A 17,684-nucleotide genomic window follows, 5' to 3' on the forward strand; every position below is an offset into this window, starting at 1 on the left:
CTGCACCCACGTGGGAGACCCGGAAGAGGCTCCTGGCTTCGGATTGGCTCAGCTCCAGCCGTTGCAGCCGCCTGGGGAGTGAATCATCGGCCGGAAGATCTTCCTCTCTGTCTCTCCTCTCTGTATATCCGCCTCTCCAATAAAAATAAAATAAATCTTTAAAAAAAAATAAATGAATGAATAAATCTTTAAAAATGGAAACCACAAAGCCATGGTGGTTCAAATGCCCGCGGCCCACCTCAGGGTTCTTGAGGAAGCACACCTTGGGACACGGCTATGATCACTCCCGTCAGTGAGTTCCTGGCTCCTGGCTTCTGCCTCAGCCAGTGGCCTGTGAAGACTGAACTTGCAGATCACAGCCGTCTTTCAAAAAAAAAAAAAATTGAAGAAATAAATAACTCCCTCCCTCCCAAAATGAAGATAACCTCATGAATCCCGACCTCATGAAATTCAAGTGCAGAAGCATCAGGGAACTTTATCCATGCCCTATTGCCCACTGCCATGGCAGAACTGCAAGCAGAAAAACTGCTCCCTGCTGTCCAGGGAGCCTGGCCTGCTCTCTGGTCCTCCCCCACCGCAGGTGAAGCACCCAGGGGACATGGCCTGCTCTCCAGTACCCCCTCCCCTGGGTGAAACGGCAGCAATCTTCACCTTTGTCTCCCATTTCAGGCCCTCACCCTAAAACAGTTTGTTCACCAAGTCAGCTTTCTTCAAGAAATCATTTGAAAGGCAGAGTGGCAGATCTATCTGCTAGTTCACTCCTCTAAATGGCCACAATGGCCTGAGCCAATGCCAGAGGTCCCAAGCCCCATGAGGGTGTCCCACATGGGTGTTAGGGGACCAGGGACTGGGACCACTCTCCACTGCCTTCCCATGCATCTTAGCAGAGTGTGGGATCAGAAGCAGAGCAGGTGGGACTTGAACTAGTGTGTGTATATATGTATATAAGTATATATATATATATAAATACTTATTTTGGACAGTTACAGAGAGAGGGAGTCACAGATCTTCCATCCATTGGCTCACTACCCAAATGTCTGCAATGTCGAGTTGAGCCAGGAACTGCTGGTCTCCCACGTGGGTGCAGGAATCCAAGGCCTTGGGCCATCCTCTGCTGCCTTCTGTGGCCATTGGGAAGGAGCTGGAGCAGAGGTGAAACAGCTAGGACATGAACTGGCAGCCATATGGGATGCTGGTGCATAGGTGGAGGGCTAGTGTGCTGTGCCACCACGACTGCCCCAGCGTTTTCTTAAGTAGGGGGGGTGACAATGGAGGCACAGCAGGAAGGTATAGAGGCGTGAACTTCGCTGTTGATCAAAGGCTGACTCCGTCTTTAAGAACACCAGCTGTGTGGGCAGCTTTCTGTTTAGGTTAAGAAATCTTCGCCTAAGGTAAGATCTCAGGGAGAGCAGGAAAAAAACAAAACAAAACAAACAAACAAAAAAACTAACAAAAACTCCTAAGAAACCAGGTAGTTTCAGACTTAGAGCTTGTGTTTTGTTTATGGTGGGAACTTCGGTAATAATCTTTTAGACCCAGGGGTTTTCACTGTGCCAGGCCGGAGGGCTGCGGCTTAGCACACAGACTTGTCATTATCAGGCCCTCTAAAGTGATCAGCCAGACACAATGTTCCCAAAACACTTCTCCCTGTTGCTAAAGGGAGTGGATACGCCCAGATTTCACAAATTCTCTTAGACTCCCAAAAAATGCCTCTGGGGGGGAAGAGTCAGGTATGGAAAGCCTGTCCAGGAGCTCAGGCCTGGAGGCTGTTACGGCAATAGCCTGTGCTGGGGTTGGCCTCCATCCCCAACAGCTTGAAAAGGAAAGGTATCTGGATTATTCTTGAATGGATTGCCACTTCCTTGAATCTGTCGGCAGGATAACTTACATCGTGGAGACTGATTTTACTAAGACACAAAGGGCCCATGAGTTCATCTAACTTCCCAGGACCCCAAGTCCTCTCTCCTGTCCATCAGTTTTGTCAGCATGTTCCAATTCCTTTGTGTCACTCTGTTAATGTACCCTTCCTGAGGCTATCCGAAACATGACTAAGGAAAAGAGCAGCCACCTGCTCCCACACACTTCCATGGCCAGTCTTTCTTTCCCATTGCCCGCCCCCTCTTTAAAGATTTATTTATTATTGGAAAATCAGATATACAGAAGAGAGACAGAAAGCTCTACCATCCGCTGACTCACTCCCCAAGTGGCCACAACAGGTGAGGCCCAGCTAATCCGAAGCCAGGAGCTTCTTCCAGGTCTCCCACATGGGTGCAGGGTCCCAAAGCTTTGGGCTGTCCTCATTGCCTTCCCAGGCCACAGGCAGGGAGCTGGAAGTGACGTAGGCTCATCAGGACACGAACCGGTGCCCATATGGGATTCCAGCGTATACAAGGCAAAGATTTTAGCTACTAGGCTACCACGTCAGGCCCTCCCATTGCCTTTAAAGATGCCCTTGTTACTTTATATTATATCCCACGAATGCTGCTTATGATCCAAGAGTGTACTTTTTGGTACCAAAGTGTTGCAAGGTCATGTAACTTCACCATGTTAACAGTTCAAGAAATAAAACTGCCAAAGCTCATTGTCTTTGTTATCAAAGTTTATTGTTTGGGGCATTGGTTCCTAACTACCGGGGAGTACAGCTTGGTCTCAGGATGTGCTGTAGCGGTTCTAGCGGATCAGCCACCGCAGAACGGCTGTGCTGGAGGTCTTCGGTGTAAGTCACCAAGTCAGTAGAAGAATGAGCCCAGAGAGACCCTGGCAGGACAGCCATTACTCTAGGAAAGTTCCAGTGCTATGCAACTTGTAAGGCATCATCTCTCAACTGACAAGGCTAGAGGAGGCATTGGCGGAATGGAATGGGCGTGGAAGCCAACACTCCTCCTGGGAAGTTAACTATGGCTCCCATGCCAGGACCCAAAGTTAGGGCTTATAAAAAAATATTAAGGATTAGATGGAATGGCAACTTTTGGACTGGAAAACAGCTGGGTTTAGGATGTCACCTGGAATGACCAAGAATACAGTATGGATAAGGGCCAAGAGTAAAACAATTTAGACAGTGAAAGTGACTCAGATACTGGAAGGTCAGTGTTTTTTCCCCATGACAGGGGGTACAGGGAAGAACTGGTTTTAAAAGATCAGAAAGGTGAATCCTAACAGGAAAATTAGTACCTGAGTAGCAATCGGTATTTCAAGATGCTACGAGCAGAACAATACAGTTGAGCTGGGTCTTCAGGAAGCAAAGGTGGTTATGGTAGCTCGCTAGATGGACTTGACATTGGAATGACATATCCAGCAATGGCTTTGTCTGTGGGGCTCTCTCACGTACAGCTAGGAAGGAATGTTCTCACAACACTCAACACTTACATGGGGAAGCAAACTATGGTGTGAAACTTCAGTGAGCTCCCAGCTCCTCCCACAGGGCCGGCGAGCGGAGCTCTTGACCCAGCTGCAGCTCTCAGACCAACCCCTGCCACCTCCGCTGTGAACAAAGCATTAAGGACAGCAGTAAAGCGAGTGTCAGGTTGAGTCAGTGGGCCATGAACCATTGTAAATAGCAGGGAATTTATGGCGACTTCTTCTCTGGGCAGTCTGAGAATCAGAAAAGCTGGAGTAACGCTGCCCTAGCATTAAATACAGTAATGGGAAAAAGAAAACAGGGCCATTAGACAAGACCCGAAACAAGCTTAGCTGCCAACCAGATTGGGAAGATAAATAATAAAATAGCATCGATGTTAGCCTCCATCTTGCGCACGAACCTAGCGTGCCCACGGAAAAGCCAGCTGCCAGCACCAGGCCAGAGTGGGTTCATTCTGCTGCAATCACCGATGTCTCAACTTTCCAGAAGGAGAAACGGGCACGTGACCAGTGTACTCCAGCGACACCTTTCTACCCAGCCTTCTCTGCAGGCTTGACGTGTGCGGGCACAGGCTCTCCTGCTGGCAGCATTTCAGATGCAGAATTAAAGTCTCCTGTTGGTGTTGCCCACAGCTGGGACACCAGCAGACGTGTGCCCACACGGGGAGCCTCCAGCTGGCACAGGGCAGGGTCTCATCCCTGGGAAACACCTGTGCTGTCGTATTTACCGGCGAATCGTCTCCATGGCCAGAAACAGCGTTCTTCCAGTCGGTTCTCTGCTGACGTGAGGGGTCCTCACCTCAGGATGCGGGGCAGGGTTGGGCTGTGTCCTCGGATGGAAAGCCCGCTGCCTTTTCCTGCCATTCTCTGGGCACCCACACCTTCAGGAATAATCTTCTTGAGGATTCCAGCCTCCTGAACTCTTTTTTTTTCAATCAGCTCCATTTGCTGGAAAGCAGAGAACATTTCATTGTGAATGAACCCTTGGATTTGCTTTCATTTTGTAACAAACACAGTGAGGCGCTGGTCAGATTGCCAAAGGGACAAGCGGCCCAGGCAGTGTCTCTGTCTACCCACTGCCTTGCTCAGCAGCGGCCCTGGGGATGGGGGCCAGGCAGAAGAGCTTGTGCCGGACAGTGGACTGACCCGTGTTCACAGCTGCAGGGTAGCATAGCTTTTCTCCTTCTCCTCTTCTGCAAGTTTTAGACTGAATCCCTGGTGGAGTCCAAATAGCTTAGAAAATTCAAAATGCACAAAGGAAGGAGAAGGGAAAAGATGCGAGAGGTAAACGGGGAACGGACATAAACCCACTCTAGCTCACTTTGCTAACCAATGGAGGCAGCACAACGGCCAGCAGATAAGATAGCCCGACGTCACGGGTTCTTGGGAGAAAGAAAGCAATCTTTGGGATTCTAAGAGCTGCTCGTTGCTCTGCCTTTAATTTAGGGGTCTCGGGAGTTCAGCGCAGTTCAGTAACAAGCACAGCTTGACCTGGGGCAGGGAGGGAGACCTCAGTCACTCTTCAGTGCACAGGTGCGTCTGCGCAAGAGTGTGGAGTGGGGTGGAGGCAGGCACCGATGAGCATCTCTTTTGGAGAAAAAAAAAACAAAGGCACACAGAGACAGAGATGGCTAAGTACACTTTGTAAGAAAGAACAGTCAAAGGGGCCTGGTGCAGTAGCTTAGCACCTAAAGTCCTCGCCTTGCATGCACTGGGATCCCATATGGGTGCCGTTTCATGTCCCGGCTGCACCTTTTCCCATCCAGCTCCTTGCTTGTGCCCTAGGAAAGCAGTTGAGCACGGCCCAAAGACTTGGGACCCTGTGCCTGTGTGGGAGACCCAGAAGAGGAGGTTTCTGTTTCCTGGCTTCAGATTGGCTTAGCTCAGGCCATTGCGACCACTTGGGGAGTGAATCAGCGGATGGAAGATCTTTCTCTTTGTATCTCCTACTCTGTGTATCTGCCTTTCCAACAAAAATAAATGTTAAGGAAGGGGTCCTTTGTAAAAGGCTTGGCCTCTTCCTTCACCTAAAACTGCCTGGAGGGGCAAAGTGCTTGTTAATCAGAGGGAGGAGGCGGTTAGCTACGCTGCCTGCTGGCTCCTGCTGTACCACAGGCCTTCGGAAAGTTCAAGGGAAATGGGAATAGAAGACCGTAGGTTTTTCCATGAGCTTCTCGAACCTCCGCCTATGCTTCCTTTCTGTATGTGATCACGTGATGCCTCTTTCAAGGGGCGTGGGGCGCCAGGGACACTGTGGGCTGATTAAACTTGGGCTATCCCTGTTGGGCCCCTTGTCCCCATTTCCTTTTATTTTTAACTATGTGATTGGCAGAGGAGCCAGGGGGGAAGGGTATTGATCGATTTATTCCCAAATGCTTGCTATAGTCAGGACTGGGCCAGGAGCTAAGAGGTCCATCTGGGTTTCCCTTTGACGGCAGGGACCCAAGTGCACAGTCCACCCTCCAGGGTGCACATTAGCAGGAAGCTGAAGTGACAGAGGAGTCGGGACACAGCACAGGCATTCTAATATGAGATGCAGCTTAACCCATGCCACCACAATGTCCACTGTTATCCCTCCATTTCCTTTTAAAGCCACTCTTCTGTATTCAGCTAGGACAATCTCAGGCCTGCCATCTCAGCGCTTATACCCCGCTCACCATGGTAACAGACCTGCACCCTGGTTTCCTTTTCTGGTACAAAAATTCAAATATCTGCTGACTATAAGAAATTGCTGGAATTGCCCACTCCGTACAAAGTCCTTACGAGACTAAGATGTTTTGTTTCAAAAAGGAAAAGCTTTCATTCTGGAGAGGCAAGTAAAGGCTGTGCTGTTTCCCTGACAGCTTGGTAGGCACAGTGCTGACTAGTCTGGACTGAGATTCGAGGATACCATGCTGAGGGCATGAGGGCATTGGTGCTCTCCCGCGGCACTGTCCTGCAGTTGCCCCAGGTGTGTCAGGTGCACATGGCACATACCAGCCCTCACCGTTCAGCATGGTTTAGAAAGCAAAGAGCTGCTTTTCGGATCCAGCTGTGACCTGAGCAATGTCAGACAGCAGTGCTTCAGGTGCAGATCGACACCCATCCACCCTCTGTTCACTTTCCGGATCATACTAACACTCCTATTGCAGGCCACAGAACACACCAAAGCCGGATATACCGTGTGCCCTGCTGTCGGCGCTGCCCCTGAAGCCAACGAGGCTGACAGCTTAGCACCTGCTGGCCTCTGTGAACCAGTGGAGGCTGTTCACTGGTTACCTGAGCCTTTCCTTCAGTTGCCCACAGTCACGTGTTCTGGGTCACACTCTTTGGGTGCTTCTCCTCCGCCAGGCAGCTCGCTCTCGATCTCCCACAGGACATCATCTTCCTCCTCCAGGTTGCTGGAGATGTGGCACTTCTTGAAACCCTGGACAATGGCTTCGCTCGAGATGCTGTTCCATGCCACCATGACCCACTCCAGGAAGAGGCCCAGAGGTGGTTTCTTGGCGTTGCCAGTGGGGCTGAGTGCCAGGTTCCCTGCCAGCAGCCAATTGGAGTACTGGGCCCGCACGCTGTCATTTAATGGCTTGTAGACCACTACGTCCAACACCTGCAGCTGCGATGTGAGGCCCCCGGGGATGATGACCATGTCGGTGTTCATGCTCTCCATGGAGCTCTTCACGGAGTCAGTGGCATGGCCCCGGAAGCCGTTGAGGATCAGCATGCCCCGCTGCTTGGGCACGGCACCCGTCCTCCGTCTCCACACCACTTCCAGCCAGTCCTGCATCAAGTCCTCAGTCATCCACCCATAACGATGACAGCGGATTTCCATCCCACTGGGGAACTTCCCGGGGGGGATGTAGGTACCCCTCAGGATGATGTAGGGCGGCAGCTTCCTGCCGTCAGCCAGGACGCCGAGCATGGCCGTGATCTTGAGCTTCTCCCTCCCTGGCGTCTTGACCAGCACGGGCTTCTCGCCCTGATTGTCCACGGTCACCCGTGACGGCACCTCCAGGCAGATGGGCGTCTCATCGGCGTTCCCCATCTGAGCCACCTGGTAGTCATGCGTCCTGCGCAGGGCCAGCACGCTGCGCTGGTAGGTGACCAGCTTCTCCGTGAGGTCTTCCGGCAGGTGCTGGGGCACGGGTACCTTGTGCCTCAGAGACAGGTCATACCTCCGCATCATCCTCCGGCACCAGCCCAAGCTCGCCTTGAAGCCTTTTTCGGGAATGTTCATCTCCTGGGCAATCTCCAGAGCCTTCAGTTGCATCGCCTCCCTGGTGATGGGGTCCCCTTTGGCCTGCATGTAGCGGACATACTCAGCCACACGCTGGTCCACCAGGGCAAACCTGCCGTTCTTGGGGCCCCGGAAGGCACGCCGCATGGCGTGGGCGTTCTGGAGCTGCGGCTTCACCTTGCGCCAGTCCCGCACGTTCTTCTCCAGCACCCCGAACTGCTTGGCAGCCTGGCAGTTGTTGGTGCTCTCAGCATACTCCACCACCATTAACTTGAAGCCCGCGTCGTAGCTGCGCCGCATGCCCCGGCTGAACTTGCCAGCGAGGTCATCCGCCGAGAGGTCATACCCAGGGAAGCCCATGGCCACGTAGAAGGGGTACCCCTCGCTCCACTCAGGCAGCTCTGCGAGGTCCCGTGGCAGACGCAGGCCGAAGCCGTCAAGGGGCTGGGGGTGAGGGTGCTGGGAGGCAGGATTCATGGGGCCCACCCAATCGGGGTGCTTAACATCAGCATCTTCATTCTCTGTGAGACACAAAGGGGAGGGACGGAAATAATGACAGTGAGTAAATCGACACACCCTCCCGGGGATCTGGCTCAGGACGCTTAAGTTGAGATTCACCCAAGTGGTAACCTGTACTGAGTCCTCTCCCCAGGTCAGCTCAGGTGGGCGCACCCTCTCCGCCCTCCCTCCCTCCTGGACTGGGAATGGAACAGATGATGCACGAGTGTGGACTAAATAGGTTGACGGTCAGGTTGCCTAACGGATGAGATTGTCATTTACACGGATGAGAATGTCATCCGCATGTAAGCCACACTACCAAGTGACATTAAATTTCAGAGGTCTGGACACAATACGGGCTGAATCCCATTTCCATCACTGAGAAAACTCTACAGCAAAAACCACACAAAGCCAAGTTAAACTTTCAAGCTGTACATCTAAGCCTGAGCTGGGTTCCACGGGGGAACTTCTATCTGGAAGGCAGTCACAGCGATGGAATCTGATTTGGGCAAGTGACTCCCCTGCAACACAGCTAAACGGCCAGCAGCTCAGGTGCATCATGACATGCCACTGAGGAAAGACCAAAAACAGCCACTTCATCGAGAACATGGTGTCGATTTCAAAGAGGCGTTTCCCGATTTCAGAGTCGATAAAACAGTGGGGGAAAATGGACTGAGAGGGCATTTTCAACTCTTACATGCAGAAAAGAAGGTGAATAAAACTGTCACCTGGAAGTTACGGTGTTTATTCAACGGCTTCCCTCCTGTTTCCTTTGATAAGGAACATTTTGACTCCGATGTGTAACACAGCATTGTCTACCCAGTGTGCCACAGGCAGAAAGCCAGGGCATATAACTCTGGGAGCACGTGTCCTGGGAGCACGTGTCCTCCCCTTCCTTCTTGGTTTGTAGAGGGCACAGGGCTTGCAACTGAAGCGCCCATGTGCACCCAGGAAGTGACTGGGCCAGAGGCTGCCGCAGCCCATCAGCTTCGCCTGCGTCCAAGGTTGCACATCAAGTCCTGTTCAACCCAAGGGAACACAGCAGGAAGCCAAGGCTGAGCGAGGGGAGAGATGCCACCTCAGACTGCACCGTGAGCTTGAGACAGGGAGAGCCGTGAGCCCCTAGGCCCAGGGTCTGGCTGCCCCAGGGGTACACACAGGAACCGACCACCCACCTCTGAAGCACTCCTGCCTGGATGGGTGCTGAGCCCCAGGACTCGCAGTACCTGTAAAGGCTCCTCCGTGGAGTGGCCACTCATCAGCATGCTGAGCCTCCTCCTCCCTTTCCAACCGAGTGATCATGTCTGGTTTAGGGAATGGGAATTCTGTTTATGGGAAATAAAGTCAACAACGGTTGTGTGTTACTGTCCCGGGACGCCAGTCTGAGTACCCCTTCCCCCAACCCCAACCTGCCCAGTTTGTGCAAGTCAGGTGGAAATGAGCACAGCGATGTTTCAAGCAAAGCTACGGTGGAAAAACATCATGTGTTCCAGGGGATTTATGGTCTCCACCAATGACAGCTGATGCCTGGCTGCATCTGACAAACAGCTGGTGCAGTCACTGAGCCAGTAAGCATTCTGGTCCCCGCCTGAGCCACACTGGAAGTCCCTCCAAGGGAGATAGATGGCACCAGTGCTGGCAGGGGAGTGGGTGTTCTTTGGTGGTGGGCGGTGGCAGGGGGTGTTATGCCTCCAACTTCCCAAGGCTGCGAGGGTAGCATGAGGCCTGCCTTCCTCACTAAGGGACAAGGACGCCTTGGCCCACACTCTGGGTGATGCTTCCTAGTTTACGTGAATGCCCGTGTTGAAGGAGGGTGGGTCTGGGAGGTGGCATGGGAAGGACTCAATATTTACATCCTGCTGTAATCAAACAGGAAATCACTGGGCACTGGCTCGGAGGGGGCAGAGGCCCAGCGCAGGACACAGGAACCCTGGATACACACAATCCTCCCCTGGCTCAGTGCTTGCAGGAGACAAAGGTAAACAAAGCCTTACCCAGGGACAGCACTGTCTCATAGTTCATTCTCATGACTTCCCGGTACAGGGCCTTCTGTGGCTCCGTCAGAACGTCCCATTCCTCATCAGAGAAGTATATGGCCACCTCATCAAACAGGGCCGGCACCTGTGACAACAAACAGGCCTTTCTCAGTGGGCTGGCAGTCACCCAGCGACAGTCACGCCCCGCAGCGTCCCTCCTCTCACAGGTCCTGACCGGGGCCGGGGACTTGACTCAGGGGAATGTGTTCACAGGCGACCAGCGACATACCAGGGACAGGAGCCACAGTCCCTCCTGTGCCCCAGGCCGCCAGCTCAGATCACAGACAATGGAAGGGAAGCAGCCCCTTGAGGGCACAGCTCCCCAGCATGCATCACCAGGCTGGTGGACACACAACACTACAGCCTCTCACTGCAGAGGCAGCTGCCTGTAGTTTACCTTGAACTTCAGGGAGCCAGCCTCTCTCCCACCCACATGCTCATAAGCCAGGAACCCCCTACCTCCTTGCACTGACCCTGAAGGACCTTCGGCCCACGGGGTGGGTTGGGGTGTAAAACCCAACATGACTGTCGCTCTCTAGGAGACTGCTTTTCTCCTTAGTGTTGACTTGGAAACAGAAGGTGCCTGTTTGGTCAAGAGGGAGGGGAGATCTTGGAAATTGTTTGTGTAGTAAGACGCCAGAGCTAACTGGCGGGCCCTGACGCCTACACCAGGTCGGCAGAAAGCCCCAGGACGGTGCCCTTCATGCAGGGGGTGTTGCCCTCATGTCCTGGGGTCCCCCTCTGTTCCCCTCCAACCCCGGAGGGGACAGTGGCGCAGTAGCTAAGGGCAGCCAAACCACCCAAACCATGCTCCTCTGCTTCGTAAACAACTGGCTTTCCACTGGGAAAAAAAAACCCTTTTTTTCCTCCCATCATTCACATTAGGTCTTGGAATCTTACTGTCCTCAGGGGTGAGAACTCACTGGGAGATTCTGTTCACTGTGGACTCTGGCTTTCCAGGCCTCTCCCCAAAGCTGTGCCTCAGATTGGCTATCTGCTGGCTGCACCCCCAGCACACTTGGTGTGCGGGAGGTACTTCCTGGAAAGGCCTTGGAACGGCATCCCTGATCTCTCCACCACTGCCCGTGAAGCACCAAACTCCCCTTTTCTCAAGGAGACAGGCTCAGAGAGGTCTTTTTTGCTGGTCAGTGTCACACAGATGATGACGGCAGGTTGAGGTGTACAGAGGAAACCCGTCTAGATCAGGATGGGTGCATCCTTGGGTGGCCGGCACACCTGGGTGAGGGCTGCATTTGCACCTAGTACCGCCTCTGCTGGTTTACCTGTCTGCCCTTGCTGCTGCTATCCTATCCACTTGCTGGAAGCTTTCCCTAATCCTAGGACACTGCCTGTGGCCTGTTAGCACGCGCGCGCAAACCTAGGCAAGCAATCTTTGGATTTTCCTTCTCTTGTTCCACTTGGAGGGTTTTCAAAGCAGCACTCAACTTTCCAAGACTACTTTTTAGAGTGAGAGTGGATGAGTGTCCTGGGATGTGTGGTACTGGGAGCCGCAAAGCGACAATCTAGGGCTGTCCCAACTGCCTCCCCAACTTGCGGAGCCATCCAGCCCCGGGATTTCCCACCCGTTCCTTTCCCACTTCCCAGGTTTTAAACAACACCCCCATGGCCTCCTCTCACCTTAGTGAGTCTCAGATCTAGGCCAGACCTATTTATAGGCCCTTTTCTTTTTGCTGGTAAAATGTGACACAGGACATGTGAACCTGTTCCTGCAGAAAAGGGCACACACACACTCCGGGGAAAGCCGCCAGGTCCCAGGAGCCCTCAAGCTGTGAGAACGCCACACACGGGTGCAGGATTCAGCTCTTGCTTGGAGGACCTTCTCCTGAGCCCACGTCCTGCTCCACAAGCCCAACGGCTCAAGGCCTCAGATCTCTCCTGGAGCAATCCTCGAGCTGGCCCCACTGTGCAGGCCCCCTGCTCCACAGGCGCCTCTCCTCTGGCCAAGCATGGCAGAAGGTCGGTATGTCCAGCTCTGGGCCAGACAGGCTGTGTTCTACTTTGCTGACCTGGCTGGCAGGGGCCCTCCATCCTTGCCCTTTCTCCCCCGCCAGGAGATCAAGGGTTCATCAGATAAGTTTTGTGTGCACTGTCTGGCTCCGTCTGTCTGACCTGCTGGGCTGACATTCCAACAATGAGCTCCAGGGGAAACTGGCATGCAGTGTTTACGCACCGCCCAACAGGCGCCCTAAGCCACAGTCAGCCTAGCTGCCATGGGCCAGGCCTGCTTCCCTGGCACAATGACATTATCTCATTGAATCCGTTCGATAAGCCAGGGATCTGGGGATTTCTAGCCACGTCGATGGGAAGTGAACAGTGGGGAGGTAACTTGTTCATGGTCACAGAGCTAGAAAATGCGGATTCCAAAACCTGTGTCGTCTCAGAAGACCACGCAGCCTTAGCAAGGTGGTCTGGGGAGCCACTCCCGAGAGCCAAGGAGAGCGCTCACACCAACAGTACAGCACACTGCGCCCTCCTGGCTGGTCCTGGCCTGTGGCTGGCCCACTTGTCCTAGTGATCCCCATCCACCCCCTGACCTGGACTCCTGGGCTTGGCTGCATGAGTGCTAAGTGCACAGCAATGCTGTTCTCCCTGGCGCCATCCCATAGGCCAACCCCTGCTTGCAGTGCAGACCTTCTGGCTTGCCCTGGCCATGTCTACTCAATTCTAAATACAAAGCATGGTGTGTTTTCTTGTTTTTTCCCCCCACTTTCCTATTTAAAATTCCAATTCTGCTCCAAGTCTGACAAATCTTATCCTAACGTACGCCACAGGTCTTATGTTGTAACAGTTTGTATTGACTGCCCTAACACAACTGCCTACAACCAAAACATCTAGTTTATAAAGGATTCAGATTCAATTTCTTCCTTCCCCCAATTGAACGCTGTGAAGCAGGGCTATTCACGTTCAGCACTGTGGGTGTTTGGGCCAAAAGATCCTCCGTGATACCTGGGACTGTAGCCTAGGCCTCTGCCTGTTCCATGGCGGCAGGATCTCTCCCACAATCCCCACTTCCCGCTGTGGGAACCAAAAGTACCTGCAAACACTGCCAAGGGGCGGGGGGACGGGGACGGGGGGGAATTCTTCCGGCCCGAATGAAGTTCCTGCATCTTGGGTGTTAGCACATCCACAGCACAGGCCGAGCATGCTCACAGGACTGGCAGCAGTGCCAGGGGAGGGATTTTGTCCTACAGGATAGTCTGTGCTCGCTAAGCATGATGGGGATGCAGTGCCTGGAGGCTGCCAGCGCCTAAGCCCCAGTACCACCCAGAAGCCATGTTCCTCTGCCTGCTCCTCCGGCTGCTTCCTTCTCTCCCACCACGAGCCTGCCCTTCGCCTTGCTCGTCCTCATTGCCCATTCATGTGTCCACTCCTGCTGCACCTGTGCCTCACTGTCCTCCACTCCATGGGGATGTCCCTGGGTTGGCCAAAGAAACCTTAACACTCAGTCTCCATTGCTTTGGCCACTTACAGCAGGCTGCGTGGGACCAAATCCTGGCCAGGTCAGAACCTGGGAGGACAGGGGCCAGTGTGGTGGTAGCCTAATGGCTAAAATCTTTGCCTTGCATGCACAGGGATCCCATATGGGCTCTGGTTCATATCCCAGCTGTTCCACTTCCCTTCCAGCTCCCTGCTTGTGGCCTGGGAAAGCAGTCGAGGACAGCCCAAAGCCTTTGGACCCTGCACACACACAGTAGACCTGGAAGAAGCTTCTGGCTCCTGGTTTCTGGTTTCGGATTGGATCAGCTCAGCTCTGGCTGTTGTAGCTACTTGGGATGGAAGATCTTTCTGTCTCTCCTCTCTGTAAATCTAACTTTCCAACAAAATAAATCTTAAAAAAACAAAAAACAGCACTGGGGAGGAGAATAAGGTGAGCCAAGAACAGGGATGAGACAAAAACATCACCTCCTCCTTGGCTGGATGGGCCTGGGGCTGCCCTGCTTTTACAGGCATAGCTCAGGGGGCCTGGGGACAAAGCAGACTCACGGGAGGTAGGGCTGGACTGGACAACTGGCAAGTGCCATGATGGCACCAGCAGGGGCCTAAGGTTGGAAACAAGGGCACCTAGCAGACTGGTAATATTCAGCCATAATGGAAAACTAAGCAGGGAGAAAGGAATGTTAATTTGTTGCTTATTTAAAATGTTTACAACTCAGGCCCAATCACTGAGAAGTTCAAGAACTAGTATGAGTAACTATGCATTAACTCCATGTGCTGCATTTAAAATTGCATAAATGGATTCTTCTGGGTAAGAACCCCCAATGAGACAGACCTTCTTTAAAACGATTCCCTCGAGGCAGCAGTAAATCAGCTTGTATTAATTTGGTGCCTGCCACCCACGGGGCAGGGTGCAGGACACCCGAGTGAAGAAGCCACAAGGTCCACGCTTTCTGGAAACACATTGAGCAGGGCTCTCTTGGTCTCCCGTTAGTCTGAGGAGCAGACAGAGGCAAACTCAGCCTAATGGGGACCCCACACCTGACACTTACCCATCCACCCTCGGAGCAGATTCGAACTTTCTGCATGTCCGCGGGGTGACCCTCCAGCTTCCGGCTCTCAATCTCTTCTTCATCTTGCTCTTCTTTCAGGGTTACGCTGAAAGGGTAGGCTGCCGACTCCATCTCTGCAGGCAGAATTCAGTTCAGAAAGTCAGGCATAGCTGTGACCACCTGTGATGAGGCCCAATCCCCTGGGCCCTCAGCAGGGCTACAGGCTGGTGAGGTCAGACACCAGGGCCAGGGGACCCAGAATGTCAGGGCAGCAGCAGGGTAGCAGAGTTCATCAGGATAAAGACAGGTAGGAGGTACAGAATCCATCCAAATGCCAGATGTTTGAAGCGGTATCCATGGAACAAAGATCAGGTTGGATGATGCAGACCAGGGAGAGAAGGGCAGAGCCGAGGCCAGCACACCAAACTTTCTGGGAACAGATTTGAGACTGTGCACAGAAAGGCAGGACATAGAGGCAGTGGGGAGGTGTGGAATTCCCATGCCTGCAGGTGTCTGAGCCAGGATAGGACTTTGATTGAGCTGGGTTGGTGGAGAAACTGCTTGGCTCCAGAACAGGCATCGCCTGGATTTTCCAAAGCGCAAGGTTCGACTCACGAGCCCATTCAGCAAATGCAGCCACACTGCTTCTTCCAGGGCTTTCCAAACCCCGGGAATCCGTGGCAGGCGCACCGTGAGGGGCATGCGTGCAGACGCAAGAAGAAAAGTGCAGAAACGTACAGGGCGCCCACCCAGACCAGCAGCAATGACCTCGGCAGGCCAGTACAAAGAGCCGCACACCCACCCTTCAGGGACACAGGCACACGGGCAAATTCCTAGAGACTCAGGGAGCTTGCACCTCGTGGGCCGCAGCCCCTCCGCGGGTTCCAAAGAAATGACCCCTACAGAGTTCACAGCTCATGAAAAAATACACAGGAGAACGTGATGGGGATGAGTCTAGGTGGGTGGAACGCGCCAGCTACTCAGAAGCAGGAGGTAGGAAGACACTGCAGCCCGTGGGAAGAAGGTGCCCCGCAGCGGCGGCTCCCGCCGCCCGCCCACCGCGGCCCGCGCCCCGCCCGCCGCCGCCGCCGCCACCGCCGCGCCCCCGGGCGCGCTCGGATTTCTCCAGCCATCTTGTCCCATTTCCCTTTCTCCGTGGCCCCGAGCCGGGAGCGCTCCCGCCGCTCCCTCCGCCGGGCCCGCCTCCTCTCCAGGCTCCCTCCCGGCCCCAGCGCACCTGCCGGGAGACGGGAGCCGGAGCAGCCCGCCTCCCCCGGCGGGCCCGCAACAAAGGCGGCGAAGGCGGTGTCGGTGGTGGCGGCGGCGGCAGCTGCTGCTGCTGCTGCTGCTGCTGCTGCTGCCGCCTCGGTGCCCCCGCCCCCGTCGCGGCCCAGACGCCCCGGGGTCCCGGGGGAGGGACCGGCCTCGCCGCCCCGCCCCGCCGCCCGTGCATGCACTCACCGCGGCGGCTGCCGAGCGGCTGAGGCGGGCCGCGGGAGCTCCGGCCCCGGCTGTCACAGCGCCATCCTTTCCGCCTCTCTTCCCGTGCGCGCGGCCCCTCGGGAGGGAGCGGGGAGGACACGTGGTGGGAGGAGGGAGGGTCCGGCCGGGAGCTGAGGGTGTTGGGAGGCGAGGGGAGGAGCGCGGCTGATGTCAGCAAGGCCTCGGCGGCGCCCGGCCCTCCTCCCCGCGCCGCTTCCGCCGGCCCGGGTGGCCGTGCCCTCTGCGGCCCCGCGGTGCGCTCCGACGCGCGAGGCGGGGACAGCGCGACGCGCGTGGCGGGGACAGCGCCGAGTTGTCCTCTCAGCACGGGTGACGTGGGAACGCGCCTCCGCGGCCCTCGGTTCTCCAGAGGTTTGCATACACTTGTTTGGAATTGCACGGCACAAGACGTCTAGGGCGAGAGAGAGTGGTCGTGGGTTAACTGTTCTGGTCGGTCTGTGGCCACAGCCGTGTTCCTGGAGAAGGTACTGTCGTGATTTCTGCCTTCGCTGCCTGTTAAAGCACCCAGCGTGTCACCCGTGGACCAAATAGGTGTAGGGAGGAACTTCTCCGAGATGTTCAAGGAGTTGCTCGCTTGAGGCATAGTAGTTCCAAAGTAACCCAAGAACCCCACCCCCCCCCCCACCCCAAGAAGCTTCTTCTTAGTTTTAGAGGGAGATGCGGGGTGCTGGTCTATGTTGGAAACTTGTTAAAAGACTATTGACATTTATTAAAACCACGAGGAAGGCTTTGTTCAGGGGAGAGAAGAGCCAGTGGCTGGAGAGTTGAAAGGCCAGGTGCAGAGTGAGGGGCGCAGAGAGTGGAAAATTACCAAGGTGGGTTCCAGAGCAAAGCCAGACTCGCTCAACCGACGTCACAGGATTCTTACTGCGGACAGCTAGACTGGGGAAATGAGGTGCTTGATTAGATAGGGTGGGGGCTTCTCTCTGATCCTACTTGGACTGGGCAAGGCCAGGCACGTGGGCGGCAGGGCAGGGGAAGGAGGTAGAGACAGGGAGGAGGGCTCCGGAGTCTCAGGTTTGAGAGAGAAGCCGTAGAACTTTCCAGATTATCCCAGAGGTTCCGGCTTCCTGCTGGGAAAGAGCTGTAGCTTTCCATTCAGATGTGGGATTGTGTTCTTAAAACCTGAAGTCTAATCACCAAGTCCTTGAACCATAATGACTGGCTAGAGCCAGAGGAGATCTAATGAGTAGAGGAAAAAATCATCCAAGTGTACTATATGGGTGTGCGAGGCGGGCAGGCTTTTCTGTTTTAATGAACAGTTCTTTATGTGTGTGAGGTTATAGTATTTTGAAAGTAGAAATGACAGCTTCAGTTGGTTGGCGTTCCCATCCTAACTGTCATGAGGAAATGGCAGGTTCCAATGGAAAAGTCGGAGCTTCGGTCAGTAAAGTTGGGATGGCGCCACGGCCGTTTTGGAATCTCAACTTCTTGCAAAAATAGATACAGGTAATGACATAACTAAACAGTTATCTGTTAAGGCTTCATCTCTGAAAGTCCTACCTTTTTTTTTTTTTTTATGGTTTACTCGTTTTATTGGAAAGGCAGATTTACAGAGAAAAAGGC

At 54.2% G+C, this 17,684-nt stretch overlaps 2 protein-coding genes across 2 annotated transcripts in view; both read right to left on the minus strand.

Moving 5' to 3' along the window:
• Positions 1-4,180: 4,180 nt before the first annotated feature.
• POGK (pogo transposable element derived with KRAB domain) lies at positions 4,181-16,135 on the minus strand. The gene is made up of 6 exons (XM_041003383.1): positions 16,077-16,135; positions 14,616-14,749; positions 10,066-10,192; positions 9,298-9,396; positions 6,616-8,094; positions 4,181-4,305 (listed from the first exon to the last, which is right to left on the minus strand). The coding sequence occupies exons 2-5, from the start codon at positions 14,745-14,747 to the stop codon at positions 6,629-6,631; spliced, it is 1,824 nt and encodes a 607-aa protein (XP_040859317.1). The 5' UTR covers positions 14,748-14,749; positions 16,077-16,135; the 3' UTR covers positions 4,181-4,305; positions 6,616-6,628.
• The window catches only part of LOC121171526 (flavin-containing monooxygenase 5-like), a 96,879-nt gene continuing 94,764 nt past the window's right edge, over positions 15,570-17,684 (minus strand). The window contains exons 10-11 of the mRNA XM_041003263.1: positions 16,040-16,509; positions 15,570-15,852 (exon numbers count right to left, since the gene is read on the minus strand). Of these exons, the coding sequence (XP_040859197.1) occupies positions 15,570-15,852; positions 16,040-16,509 (753 nt within the window). The remainder of the gene's footprint in view (positions 15,853-16,039; positions 16,510-17,684) is intronic.

Source organism: Ochotona curzoniae, unplaced genomic scaffold (assembly GCF_017591425.1).
Source record: "Ochotona curzoniae isolate NIBS_2020 unplaced genomic scaffold, NIBS_Ocur_1.0 scaffold_2683, whole genome shotgun sequence".
Lineage (NCBI taxonomy): Eukaryota > Metazoa > Chordata > Mammalia > Lagomorpha > Ochotonidae > Ochotona > Ochotona curzoniae.

What these genes read in the sequence shown, in the direction of transcription:
- POGK (XM_041003383.1), bottom strand. Translation starts at nt 14,747, where the DNA reads ATGGAGTCGGCAGCCTACCCTTTCAGCGTAACCCTGAAAGAAGAGCAA. An exon ending in TGAGACAGTGCTGTCCCTGG is followed by an intron (nt 9,397 to 10,065) that starts GTAAGGCTTTGT and finishes TCCCATAAACAG; the next exon opens with AATTCCCATTCCCTAAACCA. An exon ending in CCACGGAGGAGCCTTTACAG is followed by an intron (nt 8,095 to 9,297) that starts GTACTGCGAGTC and finishes TGTGTCTCACAG; the next exon opens with AGAATGAAGATGCTGATGTT.